The following is a 14676-nucleotide window of genomic DNA, read 5'->3' as shown; positions in this document are numbered from 1 at the left end:
GGCTAGCTGCTTCATGTGACGACAGAAGTATACTGCGGCGCGGCTAGTACGGATATGATGAGTTTGAGAGATGGACCTAGGCTATAGGAGTGATACGTACCATGGTTTCGGAGCAATTAAGAAGAGAGCCGTGTAGAGAGGAAGGAGAAGTAGCTTCTGGCTTGGTGATCTCCGCCTACTAGAATCCATCCAAGTTGCTTGGAAGTGCCGTTCGAGATTTTGATGCCTTCACGTATTACATGCGAGAGTTCAAACAAAATTTGTTTCACTTGTTTGTACCATTGGTACTGAGTCATAAGCGTATTTATTCAGTCTGCAATCATTCAGATAATATCATGACGACAAAAGTTACTATATGTCTCGTTGAAAGAAAAAGTCACTTAACAAAGATACAACTAGTAAGATTCCCTTACTCCCGCGCCTAGGGTTTTACTCCTCACTAGGGATACCCCGCCAGCGAGTTTTACCACCATCCCCATTCCCCAATTCATCCCATCTCTAGGGTCCCCCCCCCCCCCACACACACACATCCCCATCCTCCCAAGACAGATGGCGACCGTGTCTCATGCCCAATCGGAGACCAGTGGCGGCGTGACCGCCGTCAAAACCGATCTAGTCAATTTCTTCGAGTAGTTAGAACTCAATGACGAAGACTTTGATGGTCTGGAGATAGATGAGGATGATCTTGGTATCAATGAAGCATTCGATGGCTAACCCTAGCTAGGGTTCACACTGAGAAAACTTTCATCCAGGTTACGTTCTACTGCGACATGCGCGCTGCTTGGAGCGCAGGAGGTTTGCTTCCGCCCAATTGGTTCAAATCTTTTCGTTGTCTGAGCATTGTGCTTGGGCGATTGGAAGAGAATATGTATCAGAGCCCTTGGTTGTTAAGAAATTGGGTGGTACTGATGTGCCCATACGACGCCTTAGCAAAGCTGAGGATGTGAGCATTATGTTCATGTCGATATGGCTGCAATACACAAGTTACCGAATGGATTCTGCAAGAAAGGAATAGTGGAAAAGCTCATGAAAGATGCTAGGGCGATCCTGGATATGCGACTTTTTTTGAGAATCACCGAGGGGAGTTCCCCACCTAAATATATTACTCAAACGACTACGAAGGCAGCGAGTACAGGTTTACAGCGGCACGGTTCAACGTGCAGAAATTACAGCGGTACGATGCAACGTGCAAAGAGGAAGGAGTGCCACAAAAAAAGTGCCTCCTTGTCACCCGAGTCCAGGCGGTGTGACCAAATGTCTAGGTCAGAGATGAGGTTCCTAATTGTTATTACAGAACGTTGGTCGATACTCCTAAACAACATGTCATTACGTGCTGCCCAAATCTTCCAGAGTAAGGGGGGAGGACGAAGGACCATGTATCTGTGGGTAGATGTTGGGGCAGAGGTGTGTCCCAGAGCTCGTTGAGGTCGTCGAACAAGGGCAGGAAGCCTAGTTGTTGCCAAATCCTATTGGCAAGGGGGCATGTGATGAAGATGTGAGTGGAATCTTCAGGTGATGTAGCACAGCGAGGGCATGGGTTGGAGGGGATTATGTTCTTGTGGGCGAGGTTTGCAGCATAGTTGAGGCGATCTTTGAAGAGGAGCCATGCAAAAATCTTGATCTTGCGAGGAACCTTGGTGCCCTAGATGAGGGGGGCAGTGGGATCTATGTCCAGCTTAGTCATGAGTGTGCCGTATGCTTACTTGGTGGAGAAGTCATGCCCCTGGAGTAGGAACCGTTGGTCCTCCTTAGTCGACTGCATGAAGTCCTGCAAAACAGCCAAAAGCGAAGCAAGCTCTCGTTCTGCTGTTAGAGAGAGACGATTACGGAGGTTGGCTTCGATGCCGAAACGCAAAATGTTAGCTACTTTAACCATTTGTAGAGTGGAGTGCGAGAGGAGGTGTGGAAAGGTGGTATCTAGGGGTTTTGGTGTGAGCCATGTATTCAGCCAGAAGTATGTGTGTGTGCCACTGTTGGTGATAACAAAGGTTATTGACTGAAGGGTGGGTATCTGTTGGGTTATCGTGCGGCACAAGAAAGAGGTTTGTGGGGCTGAGGAGACGAGGGTGTTTGGGTGCTTGAGGTCTATCCAAACTAGCCAAGGTGAGTGAACGGAGGAGAGTGCTTTGACGGCAAACTTCATTAAGAGGCAGCTATTTTGAACGTGAAGGTTTTTGAGCCCCAAACCACCGATTTTTTTGGCGAGCAAACGTTTTTCCACGCAATCATGCACTGAGCACTCGAGCAGGCATCTTCACCAGCCCAGAAAAATGACCTCCTTAGAGAGTCAATGACTTTGAGGGTCTTTTTTGGGATACGGAAAACATACATGAAGTATGTAAGGAGAGAGTCGAGGACCGCCGATATGAGGATGAGCCGATCGCCTTTGTCCAGAAGTTTTACGCGCCAACCAGTTAGTAATTTCCGAGATCGTGCAATCAAGGGGGCAAACGCATTTGAAGGGGGCTTGATTGGAGCAAGGGGGAGGCCCAGATAAGTTTGAGGGAAGGGTGCTCGCGAGCATCCCATGGCGATAGCAGCAGCATCAGCGACAGATTCATCTGTGTGTAGGGTAGCCATGGTGGTTTTGGAGAAGTTGATGGTGAGGCCGGTAGCTTGCGCAGTTATTTAAGATTCTTTTTAGGGCTGCGGCAGCAAGTGAGGAGGCGGCTGCGACAATGAGTTGCTGGAGAAGATCTGCGACGATGAGGAACAGGTAAGGCGAGGCGGGGTCACCCTGTCGGAGGCCTTTCTTGCATTGAATCCAGTTGTCGGGAATGCCATTTAGGAGGACAGCAGTTCTGCCCGTTTGTAAGATGTTTTGAATCCAGGTTTGAAAGGTTTGGGAGAAGCCACGGGCATCTAATATCCTATCTAGGGCAGGCCAGGCGACAGAATCGAAAGCTTTTTTTCGGGAGTGGCAAGAGCTGATTAGGTCGGCCACAAAGACGTAATTTTCGGCTATATTCCTACCGGTGATGAAGCCTGTTTGGTTCCCGTGGACTAGGGTAGGAATGAAAGGTTTTATGCGCGAAGTGATGGCTGTGGCAAAAGCTTTGACAGGGCAGTTTTGTAGGGAGATAGGCCTGAAGGCATCGGATGAGGAGGTAGCTGTGTTTTTTGGGAGGAGGACGATGTGTGCATGATTCAGCCGTTCTGTGTCGGATATGCAACTATTGAATACCCGTGATGACTATGTATGTGTTCGGGTACGGCATGAGGTGTGAATGCCTCTCACAGAGTACGTGAGTATTCTTAGAGGAAAAGAACACCAAGTTTATCTTGTGCGCCATGAGAAGCTCGCACGATTTTGTAGCGTCTGTTACCTTGTTGGGCACGAGTTCAAGGAGTGTGGCTCTTGTATCCATGATGGGAAGAGTAAAAAATAATATGAAATATGGTTGTATGCTGATGCGCCCAACCACCCGCGTGCTGATGAGCAATTTGCAAATGGCATAACAGTAGTCCGACCATTTTTACAAAGTTTGCAGCAGAGTATGATTCTTTGGGCATATGGCTCCTGTCGAGCTCCTCTGCAACTTCTTCGCTACTTCTCTTCGTCTTGACACTCTCAACCGGATTAGCTTTTAGCTTTTCAACGAACATAGCTAGGATCACCATTTGGCTATCTACAATTTTAGTGGCTTGTGCCTCCATGCTACGAGTTCTTTCCTCTAAAACATGCATATCGTTAGTGAGTCTATCAATTTTACCGGTCATTTGACTGAGCATATTAACATGATTCTTCAAGATATCGATGAAGATTTTATTTTGCTCACTTTGAGCAGTGATAAAAGTTTTGAGAGTTTCATCCAAGTATTACCGTTGCTCGTTCCACTAAAATTATTGGGTGCTCCATTATTAGTTGGATACAGTGGCCTAGGATCATAACCATTATTTTTCCAATTGGAATTATAATTGTTGCGAGCAATGAAGTTAACATCACCTTCGGTAGTTGCATAAATATTTACCTCTTCTTTACCTCTTATGGTGTTGATGAGTTCATCTATCTTTGTCGTTAGTCCCTCATCTATTTCTTTGAAGATAGCATTCACCTTTCTTGTGGTAGACCTTTCTACATTTCATTGGCCATGGTTTTCTTGCATATATCAAGTAGCTTCTTGGCCTCTTCAATTGTTCTTCTCATTATAGTTCCTCCTGCAGTTTTATCAAGCATAGTCTTTGACATGGGATTAAGAGCATTATAAAACAAATGAATAATTGACCATTCTTCCATTCCATGGTTGAGGCAGTTTCTTATAGCCCCTTCATGCGATCCCACACAAAGTGCTAGTGGCTCACGTTCTTTTGGCTTAAAACTAGTGACCTGAGAACGAAATTGCATAATTTTTTCAGGGGACAAAACCGAGATAAAAAATTTCTACAACAAGCAGACCGTGAAGTTATAGTTCCTCTAGGCAAAGCTAGAAGCATTTTGTTGCTTTTCCTCTAAAGGAGAAAGGAAATAGATGCAACTTCAAAGTATTTGGTACATTGTCTATAATACATATCATGTCACACAGCTTAGTAAAATTGTGTGAGTGCATGCCGACATCCTCTAATGCGGTGCCTCTAAATTGGTCTTGTTAAACTATTATGACTAAGTGGGGCTTAATTTTATATTGCTCGGCAATAACATTAGATTATGCAATCGATGCACACATAAAGATTTCATTTGGAGCAAAGAAGACTTCAAGTTTTTGAGCCATAATATGTTTTTTAGTTTTCGGTAACAACACAAGTAGAAAAACAAATAAAGCCAAGAACAAAAATTGAAAAAAAACTCTAACAATGACTCCAACGCGGTGACTAGTGATAAGATGTCTCCCAAGAACGGTGCCAGAAAAGGTGGTTGATTACCTTTGAGATCGGATTTAGATAACGAGGGTTTCCATGACTTTTTCGCAAGTTGCGACTCTGAGTTATCGAACCCACGAGAGGACGTAAACTACGACAAAGGCTCTGACAAGTTATTGCTAGCGAACTAAATTTCAGCTTATCAAGTGAACCTTAGCAACTTTTTGGGTGAAACACTATTATTAAAAACAGCAATGAGTATGAGGTCTTACTCTCACAATCTTATATTTGTGTTCGGAGTCCTAATGATATTAAACCATGCTTTCGAAGACAACTGTTATGTTGTGCTTGCAACGCGAAAATGTGGGGAATGTGTCCAAATTACGTCTTGACCGTTGCGCGACCTGCATGAGTTAGTTATCCAACTAATGGCCCTTACCATCGCACGGGGTTACCTCAGTTATTAAAAATAAATATTCAGACATAAGCACTTGGCATTTAATGACTACACTCCATTCGTCCCCAAGGAATATCTTCCCCCTACCATACTAACCCCTTCTCTCGCTGCTTTTTGGGATAGTCTTCCATGTCCTCCTCGCTCTTTACCTCCTCTTTGATCTATTTACAACCTAGGTAATGGCAGGGCCTTATGATGAGAGCAAGACAAGAGACAATTCTGTTGCAATCGGGCACATACAAATAACATCAAATGTACAAAGTCATTCCAATGATATCTTCCACAAATACATCAGGTTGCAAGGTCGTGCATCAACCCATTGTCTTACCGAATTACTCACACATGGCGATCACAAGATGAACCCATCGAAGATGACATAAATAAGAATGGTTGAATATTAATATGTTATCCAATAGTTGTTGGATGCCATACACGGATTACAAGTATGACTAACTTGGCGATGGATCGTTGCGGTTATGATGCTAACGGCTGCTATGGAGATGAGATGGGAAATGACGGCGGCTAGGGTGGAAGATGGTTCTGATTCTTCGTTTTATGAGTGGTGCTCTCTCTATTGACAATTATTCGTTGACCCCTTAGAAGTTGGTCAGGTGGACCTGCTGGAGGCAGCGGCAGACGGTATGAGCGCAGGTACAAGTGCCGAGCGCCCGCCTTGCGCTCTTTTGACTTGTGTGCACCTTCAATTGCCTTCTCTCTTCCACCAAACTTCATGTTTTCTTGTGTGTGATGATTTCCTTCCATGTCTGGGCCCTTTTTCTCATGAAAACACATTAAACAAAGGATTTCATGATCTCTCGCATCCATTAGTTATTAGTGACAATATAAAATTGATTCTTTGAGAAAATCTGCGATTATCCGGTTTAAACAACGGTGTGATAAGTGCAAAAATATTAGCCCAGACAACTGTTGCGACCCCCACCGATGTCTTGGAAGCTTGGAATGTCGTTGCTGATTCCGGCCGTTTTCCCATCCCCTCAATCGCCTGAGATGGTAGCTGCCGCACCACCATCGACTGACGAGGTCGATTAACGATCAAGCGACCTCCAGTCGAGTGACCCAACTATACGGAATCATTGGTCCCGTTCAATGCTCTCAGCGCTCGGGCAGTGCACTGCCACTGGAGTTGGCCGCACCCTCGGCTCCTGCTACCTTATGACTCCTATCCTAGGTGGCCCGACGAATGTCTTGACCCTAGCGAACTCTGCTAGCCGAAATTGTTCTCGGCTCCTACGACCGTCAGATTCGCCTCCCGACCTTTCTATTGTTGGACCTCATGTTTCAACTGCTTCTCAATTTTTTAGGCACCACTTTTACATAATCTGTTGGAGCAACAACAACCATGGTGTGCAAAACTCTTCTCCCTACTACCCTTTAATTGTTTTTACATCAGGTTTTACATCATCTGTTGGAGTTATTCTAACTACTCCCTACCTTCCTAAGCCCATGTAGGCGGGGGTGGCACGCGACGCCGTTTAGGCCGAACTGAATAGCATAGGAACAAATGAGATACAGCCTTTCATCAAAGCTTACGCATGCTCTCCCCCGCCGCCGCCGTTGTAGCCGCCGTCCGCGCTGCGGGGGGGTCACCGACGGCCGTACGCCGCGCCCACGCGCGTCTCCTCAAGGATGGCTTGGCGCTGCACCCCCCCGCGCCGTCCCTTCTCGTCTCCGCCTACGCCAAGTGCCGCCTCCTCCCCGACGCCCGCAGGGTGTTCGACGAAAGCCCGCGCCGGGACCTCCACCTCTACTCGTCACTCCTCGCCGCCGTCTCCAACTCCGACGCTCCTTACCTCGTGCTCCCGATCATACGTCGCATGCTCTCTGCTGACGCCCTCCAGCCGGACCACTTCGTCCTGGCCTCCATCGCTAGCGCCTCCGCCAGGTTGCGAAGCCTCAGTCTTGGTAAGCAGCTCCATGGACACTTCGTTGCTTCCCCGTATAGCGGAGATGATGTCGTCAAGTCTTCTCTGATCGATATGTACTGTAAATGTGGCTTTCCGGATGATGCCAGGAAGGTGTTTGATGGTATGAGTCCCAAGAACAGCGTCGTGTGGACTGCGCTTGTTTCTGGGTACGCGTCGAACGGCTATACTGACGAGGCACTGGAGCTCTTCCGGAGCATGCCTGGACGCGGCCTCTTTGCATGGACTGCACTCGTATCAGGATTTGTAAGAGCTGGCGAGAGTGTTAGCGCATTGGAGCTGTTTCTTGAGATGAGGCGGGATGCCGTTACTATTGATGACGCATTTGTGTTGTCATCTGTAACTGGTGGGGCTGCAGACCTGGCTGCGCTTGTTCTGGGTAGGCAGTTGCATGGTTTGTCCATGAGGCTTGGGTTCTTGTCCAGCATGATGGTTGGGAATGCATTGGTTGACATGTACTCCAAATGTAGCGACATACACTCCGCTAGAGAAGTATTTGAAGAGATTACAGTGCGTGACATCATCTCGTGGACGACAATGATTGTTGGAGAGGCCCAGCATGGTCGAGCAGGGGAGGCTTTTGCTCTTTATGACCGGATGATTCTTGCAGGAGTGAAGCCCAATGAGGTGACATTTGTTGGGTTGATCTATGCATGTAGCCACGCTGGTCTTGTTCAGAAAGGTCGGCAACTGTTTGACTCAGTGAAGCGGGAGTATGACATCAACCCTGGATTACAACTCTATACATGCTACCTAGATCTTCTTAGTCGTTCGGGCCATTTATCAGAAGCTGAAGAACTCATCACTACGATGCCATATGAGCCTGATGAAGCTGCTTGGGGGGCCCTCTTGAGCGCATGCAAGAAACACAACAATGCTGAAATGTGTGTCAGGGTTGCTGATAATCTGTTAGAGCTGGGACCAAAATATCCTTCAACATGTGTCTTGTTATCTAATGTCTATGCAGTGAATGGCAAATGGGGGTCTGTGAGCACGGTGAGAAAGCTCATGGCTAATATGAAGATAAATAAAGAGCCTGGGTATAGCTGGGTTGAAGTTGGAAGAGAATCTCGTCTGTTTCATGCTGGGGAAGTTCCGGTTGATATGAGAGAAGAAATTCTAGTTTTTCTCGAGGAATTAGTCTTGGAGATGCGCCGGAGGGGCTATGTCCCTGATACCAGTTCTGTGATGCATGATCTGGAGGAGCATGAAAAGGAGCACCATCTGTTCTTGCATAGTGAGAGGCTGGCTGTTGCTTTTGGAATCCTCAAGTCTCTTCCGGGGTCGGTGATCCGGGTGGTGAAGAACCTCCGTGTCTGTGGGGACTGCCATGTAGTGATGAAGTTAATTAGTGAAATTTTCCAGAGGAAGATTATTGTGAGAGACGCTACTCGTTTCCACCATTTTGAAGGTGGGAAGTGCTCTTGTGGTGAATTCTGGTAGCAGAACTGATCTGCTGATGTTCAGTTGTGCCTCTAGTCCTCTAGGTATGGTCTAATATCTTAACTTTCCCATGTCTAGAGAGATCGGTACGAAATGGATGACCTTTTTTCTGTATGACTGAATTGATGTTTCAGTCTTAGAGAAGACAAAACCGTATATGGGCCAACCAACAAGCGCGACTAATAGAAACTAGAACTGTCCATTTGTTGTATCCTATTGTTCCTAGCTTTATGTACATCCTGGTAACAGATAGTCCTTTGGAGTAGCCTGGGGAAACTATAGGGTCATGTTGCTACATTTTTTTCCTAAAAAATCTAAACATTTTTGTCAGTGAATTCAAAGGTTATGTTATCGGTGAATTCAAAGGTTATGTTGTCGGTGAATAATGTGTTTTTTTATCCTTCGTACTTGTCTGATCTGCTATTATGCAACCCAGCTCTCCGATACTGTTGATATAATACTACTCGTAGGGCTTGGTGAAAGATTAGACTGAAGTAGCTAAGATTGAGAATTCCAAAGTAGATCTGTTGACTCAGGTACTCCAATTTTTTCTTTTCTTTTTAGAAAAGATAAACCCCGGCGTCTGCATCTTGAGATGAACCCAGCCAAATTTTATTAAGGTTCCAGTATCAAGCTCCAGTTCTGAAGTACAAAAAAACAAGCCACAACCGGCAAAAATAGGAATATATGCCTACACATAGCCTACTATTGAACCGTCACCCAAACCGGTTGTACGTATCCCTTGCTACCATCTTCCATTGGTTGCACTGTGTATTAATCCATTGACACAAAGTTAGACACAGTGGATCCGACTAGCTTATAAAAGTTGGAGATGTAGGATTTAAGGTTGTCTTGACCAACAATGGTGCCCTCATCTTGTTCAAGCTGAACAATTTTTCTTCTTTTTATGCTTCCCGTTTGCAATTAAATGGAAAAACTGGGTGTTACTATCACCTTCCCGCATGTCCCTCACTTTGGTACTTTGACTCAGGTACTCCAGTGGGTTGGCTAAACTTGTTTCTTTACTTTATTACATGCCTACATAACAATTTTGATGCCACCCCAGTAGAAGAGTTTTATGTTTGTGGACAACATAGTATACCATTTATTTTCCAACAGCTGTGATTCTGAGAGCCGCCAAATGACTACTGAAAACACTTGAACTATTAGAGAATAGAAGGATACCAAAACTTTCAACATGTTTGCGTTGATGATTGCCGGTGCCGAGATTATTAGTGCATCCAGCTCTGTCAGCCAGTTTTATGTGATAATCAGTAAACACAAAGCAGCAAGTTACTGTATTTACTTCAGTGCATAATTTTGTGACGAAAAGGAGGGCTGGAGCAAGTCATGAACATCGGGCAGCTTTAATTGCAGATGGGAGGGCAAGAGAAAGGGGGGGAATTCATTACGGTCTCACCTTCCATGAAAAAAGGTAAAACGCTGCTTTTGATAAGGTAAAAAAAGAGTGGAAGAGACGAATTGTCTAGTGGAGGCCCATGTGGTAAACTTTAATTAACCCCATGCACATGGCCACCCTCTTGTTTCACGCAACCCAACCCTGCTTTACTTGTTGCCATCCTATAGAACCATGGATGGACCACGCCTTAAATATTTCTGTCAAGCAGCGCTTAACAACTCTCTGACCATGATGCCAAGCCAACAGTTACCTCTAATGACTTAACCTACAGCTTCACAAGAGGACATGGGGTGTGCACTGCAGCACCGGTAACAGTTCACCAGAAAGTTTCAGTTTTCTAAGCATTAATTAACTGTTGCAGTTACCTTTACGTCCATCAGTTTCAGATTAAATATTTGCGGCATACGCGTCCTACATGGTGAGCCCTACTCCTCCTCCCTCTCTGGCCTCCTTTTCCTCTTTGTGTCAATTCACAAATCCATTTGATAGACAAGCACACAACCTTTGCTTTCCCTGTGCAGGTTTGTTATTGAAAAGGAAGCAGCAGCAATTCCTTGTTCCATGCTGTGCCTCATCATGGCTTCTTTCTTCTTTAGCATCGCTGCATCATTTGGGCCACTAAAGCCCTTCTTGCCCTTGTGATTGTGAGCAAGTTCTTGATGCTTCCCAGATCCCAAATGGCCATACAACTCACGCTTCTACTCATTTCGTGTAGCCTTTACAGTATGTATTCCTCTTCTTCTTTCTCCACGTCCTCCTCTCTTGCATTGCTGGTGCTGGTTATCTCCACCTGCCTCTCCTTGCTCTTCTCAAACCTCAGACAACTGATGAGAACCAGCAGCCACAAAGCTTCCATGGAGGTGGTTGCTCATCAGGAGAAGAGCACTGTGCCACGAGATGAGGTGTCCGAGGATGCGCTGGAGGATTCGGCTGGAAGCCTGTCGGGGTCTTCAGATTGCCAGGTCAGCGAAGAGGGGACTGATGAAGTCTCGGTGTCTGATGACGACGACGATGAGAGTCTTATTGAGATCTCCCTTGTTGATGGGTACTATGTGGGGCAAGAGGAGCAATGTCTCTGGAAGAAGGAGCAAGACCTCCTCGCCGACTTCCTGCCGGAGTTCGCTCTTGACAGGAGGGACTTCATAGACATCTTGTCGGAGATCAGTGAGGAGGAAAACATGATTGAGATTGACATTGCAAGGGGCTCCATCAAGTGCGCAAACTTCAGCATCAAAGCATGAGCTTTGCAGAGGTTTGGTCTATGAATTGCTCCGGAGCTTTCGTCAGGGCAAGGGAGTAGTAGTAGGTTGTACTACTGGAATACATGTGGTTTATTGCCTTGCCTTTTTTTCACAAAGAGCTCAGTTTTCATTAGTGATTCTTCAGTGGAAGCCTTGCTGCATCTCTTTTCTTGTGCTTTCTGAATGTTACTAGAGAAGGAATAAAGCGCGTGCACATATTTGGCTCGAAGAGATTTAAGGAAATCATATGTGTTTGCTTGGCCCTTCTTTTCATACCTAGTGTTTTAGACTTGAGTAGATGCTAATAGTTATGTCAGGGCTAGCTATATCAATCTCAAGGTGGGGTATACTTAAGTTACTTTATACAGGTTAGTGCACTAATACAGAACTGCATTGCAATTAAAAAACTGAATATGATTTGTAAGCTACTTGATGTGGTTTTAGAAATTAAGCTCAACCTTTTGTCATTCTCAATGAAAAACTGGACATTCATCCAATCAAAGGTAGCGGCATATGGTTCAACAATGTAGAATAATCGGTCTTTTAGTTTGTGCAGCTGGGTGCTTTTAGCGCTGATGTTTGATATGGAAAAAGGTTATGAGATCTTAATGATTTGCACAGTAGCTTCTAGTGCTGTCCATAACAAATGTAGTTTTGGGGATCCCTTGTTTATTGGAAGATACTGATAAGATATAGGAAAACATTTCAGCGTACTACTGTTTTAGAGGTTTAGGGCATGTACAATGGTTGATAAGATAGTCTTATTTTAAGTTTTGCATGTAATTTAGAGACGACAAAGAAAAATGTCTACAATGGGTCATCTCTTAGCCTTATCTTCAATAACTAGCAATTCCTAAAAATGTGGTGAGACATATTGTGCTAAGAGATCATCTCTTGTCTTATCTTAAATAAGAGAAGACAAGCCTTCTCTTATGAGTTCTCTCTCCTCCCCCTCATCATTTATCCTACGTGGCACCCCTAAGATAGCACCATTGTACATGCCCTTAGGTAGCTGAACAAAAGATACACAGGAATGCTTGTTTTAACTCCACCTTGGATTCTTTCTCCTTGTTTTAAGTACAAAAATTGAAGATAATGAGTGTGAGCATTTGTAATCTGACATGCTGACACTTGACACATGCACATGCCTCCATTCACTGTTGGAAATAGGCAAAAAAAAAGCGGGAAACAGGGAGGTTTACTATTGTAAGATAATGTCTTTACAATCAAAATTGAGCAACTCAGCAACAAACAAAGGGGCCTCTAGGAGCCAAACATTGGCCGTTACACCCCTCCTAGCAGCTTGAGCAGGTTCATGAGCTACTCTGTTGCCTCCCCTGTTCACAAAACTGCACCGAAATTCAGGAAGCTCTGCCACAACATCTCTAATACCTTCCAATTGTGGCTGCCCAATCCATCAATCAGAACTTCACAGTCTGACTCCAGGATTGTTCACAAAACAAACAGATTGTGTAACTGATGCCTCCCCCTTGCCCTGGACTCCATCATTCCTCAAATGCCATGAGCGCCAAAAAAGGACATTTGCTCGGTTATCAACATTTACTGAATTTAAGAGCACCTGGAGCCAAAAGAGGGCCCGAATACCTGAACTCCTCTGTGGGCAATTCCCACGCCTCCCTGATTGCTGCTCAGGAGGGGTGTATTTTTTGTTCAGTTACCTAAACCTCTAAAATAGTAGTGATTCTTCTGTGGAAGCCTTGCTGCATGTCTTTTCTTGTGCTTTCTGAATGTTGCTATAGAAGAAATAAAGTGCATGCACATATTTTGCTCGAAGGTATTTAAGGAAATAATATGTGTGTGCATGGCCCTTCTTTACATACCTAGTGTTTTATACTTGAGTAGATGCTAATAATTATGTCAGGGCTAGCTATATCAATCTCAAGGTGGGGTATACTTAAGTTACTTTACAGGTTAGTGCACTAATACAGAACTTCATTGCAATTAAAAAACTGAGTACGGTTTGTAAGCTACTTGATGTGGTTTTAGAAATTAAGCTCAACCTTTTGTCATTCTGAATCAAAAGCTCGGCATTTATCCTATGAAAGGTAGTGGCATATGGTTCAACAATCTAGAATAATCGGTCTTTTAGTTTGTGCAGCTGGGTGCTTTTAGCGGCTGATGTTTGATTTGGAAAAAGGCTACGAGATCTTCATGATTTGCACCTCTATTAGTAGCTTCTTGTGTTGTCCATAACAAATGTAGTTTTGAGGATCCTTTGTTTTCTGGAAGATACTGAGAAGATATAGGAGAACATTTGAGTGTATTACTGTAACTGATGTTTAGGTAACTGAACGAAAAATACACAGGAATGCTTATTTTAACTACCCTTTGGATTCTTTCTCCTTGTTTTAAGTACAAAAATCGAAGATAATGAGTGTGAACATTTGTAATCTGACATGCTGACACTTGGCACTTATAAGTGTGCACATGCCTCCATTCACTGTTGGAAATAGGCAATTTCATGATTAAGTAGCGGCTAACGCTCGCCTTTTTTTTGTGAGGGGCGATTTAAAAAAAAGAATACACATCAAACTTTTTCTCACTTTTAAAAATGATTTTTTTTCACTTGTATTCTGGATATTTGGTGCGCTGTTTTGGGGGGTTGTTTGTTTTCCTAGGGTTATTAGGCTCTGTGTGCTCGGGATGTGATTGGCCTTTTAGTTTGGTAGCGAATGAGAGATACAATTGTTAGAGCATCTCCAGCCGTTGCCCCCCCCAAAGGCGCTAAAAATCGCCCCCTGGGGGCGCACCAGCGATAAACCACGCGCTGGGGGCGTGATGTCCCCCAATCACGGCGCCCACGTTTTTTTGAAAATATAAATTACGGCACAAACACGGCGCAAATTCAACCAAACTTTGGCGAGTTCGTTCATATTTAAAATATTTTACAAAAAGGAAAAAAAAACTACTAGGTTGCTCCTCGCCGCTCCTCGCCGCCCACCGCCCTTGCAGATCTACATGCTGAGGAGGCTGTAGAACCGCGTGTAGTCGCCGCCGCTCGTCGTCGTCGCCTCCGCCGCGGCCGCCGTCCTTGCTGCAACCCTCCACCGGTTGGCGTGGCGGGTTGGACAGTCCGGGGGCGTCTTCGTCGTCGTCACTGCCGAGGATCACGACGCCGTGCTCGTCCTCGCGCCCACGTTTGTGGGCGGCTATCTCCTCCAGGGCCCGGCGCTGCCGGACCATCTCGTCGCAGAGGTAGTCGTCCCGCGCCCACTGCATGGCGTCCTCGTCGGAGATGCCGCGCCGGGCTATCTCTTCGTACTCCGCGGGGAGGCCGGGCTTCGGCTTGGGTGCGACGAGGATGTGGAGGCTAGAGGCGGGGGTGGAGTCGCCGATGAGGACGCCAGAGCTGCG

General features: G+C 45.4%; 2 protein-coding genes across 2 annotated transcripts; both read left to right on the top strand.

Annotated features, from left to right (window-relative positions):
• Positions 1-6724: 6724 nt before the first annotated feature.
• On the top strand, positions 6725-9026 carry LOC125518718 (pentatricopeptide repeat-containing protein At4g14050, mitochondrial). The gene has a single exon (XM_048683549.1). The coding sequence runs from the start codon at positions 6808-6810 to the stop codon at positions 8638-8640; it is 1833 nt and encodes a 610-aa protein (XP_048539506.1). The 5' UTR covers positions 6725-6807; the 3' UTR covers positions 8641-9026.
• A 1459-nt stretch (positions 9027-10485) lies between these two features.
• LOC125518726 lies at positions 10486-11530 on the top strand. Its single transcript, XM_048683557.1, has one exon. It carries the CDS (start codon positions 10720-10722, stop codon positions 11299-11301), a length of 582 nt encoding a protein of 193 aa, XP_048539514.1. The 5' UTR covers positions 10486-10719; the 3' UTR covers positions 11302-11530.
• Positions 11531-14676: the final 3146 nt, after the last annotated feature.

Source organism: Triticum urartu, chromosome 1 (genome assembly GCF_003073215.2).
Source record: "Triticum urartu cultivar G1812 chromosome 1, Tu2.1, whole genome shotgun sequence".
Lineage (NCBI taxonomy): Eukaryota > Viridiplantae > Streptophyta > Magnoliopsida > Poales > Poaceae > Triticum > Triticum urartu.
This window is presented reverse-complemented; position numbering and strand designations above follow the sequence as displayed.

Excerpts from the sequence above, each read along its gene's own strand:
- LOC125518718 (XM_048683549.1), top strand. The coding sequence starts at position 6,808 with ATGCTCTCCCCCGCCGCCGCCGTTGTAGCCGCCGTCCGCGCTGCGGGG.
- LOC125518726 (XM_048683557.1), top strand. The coding sequence starts at position 10,720 with ATGCTTCCCAGATCCCAAATGGCCATACAACTCACGCTTCTACTCATT.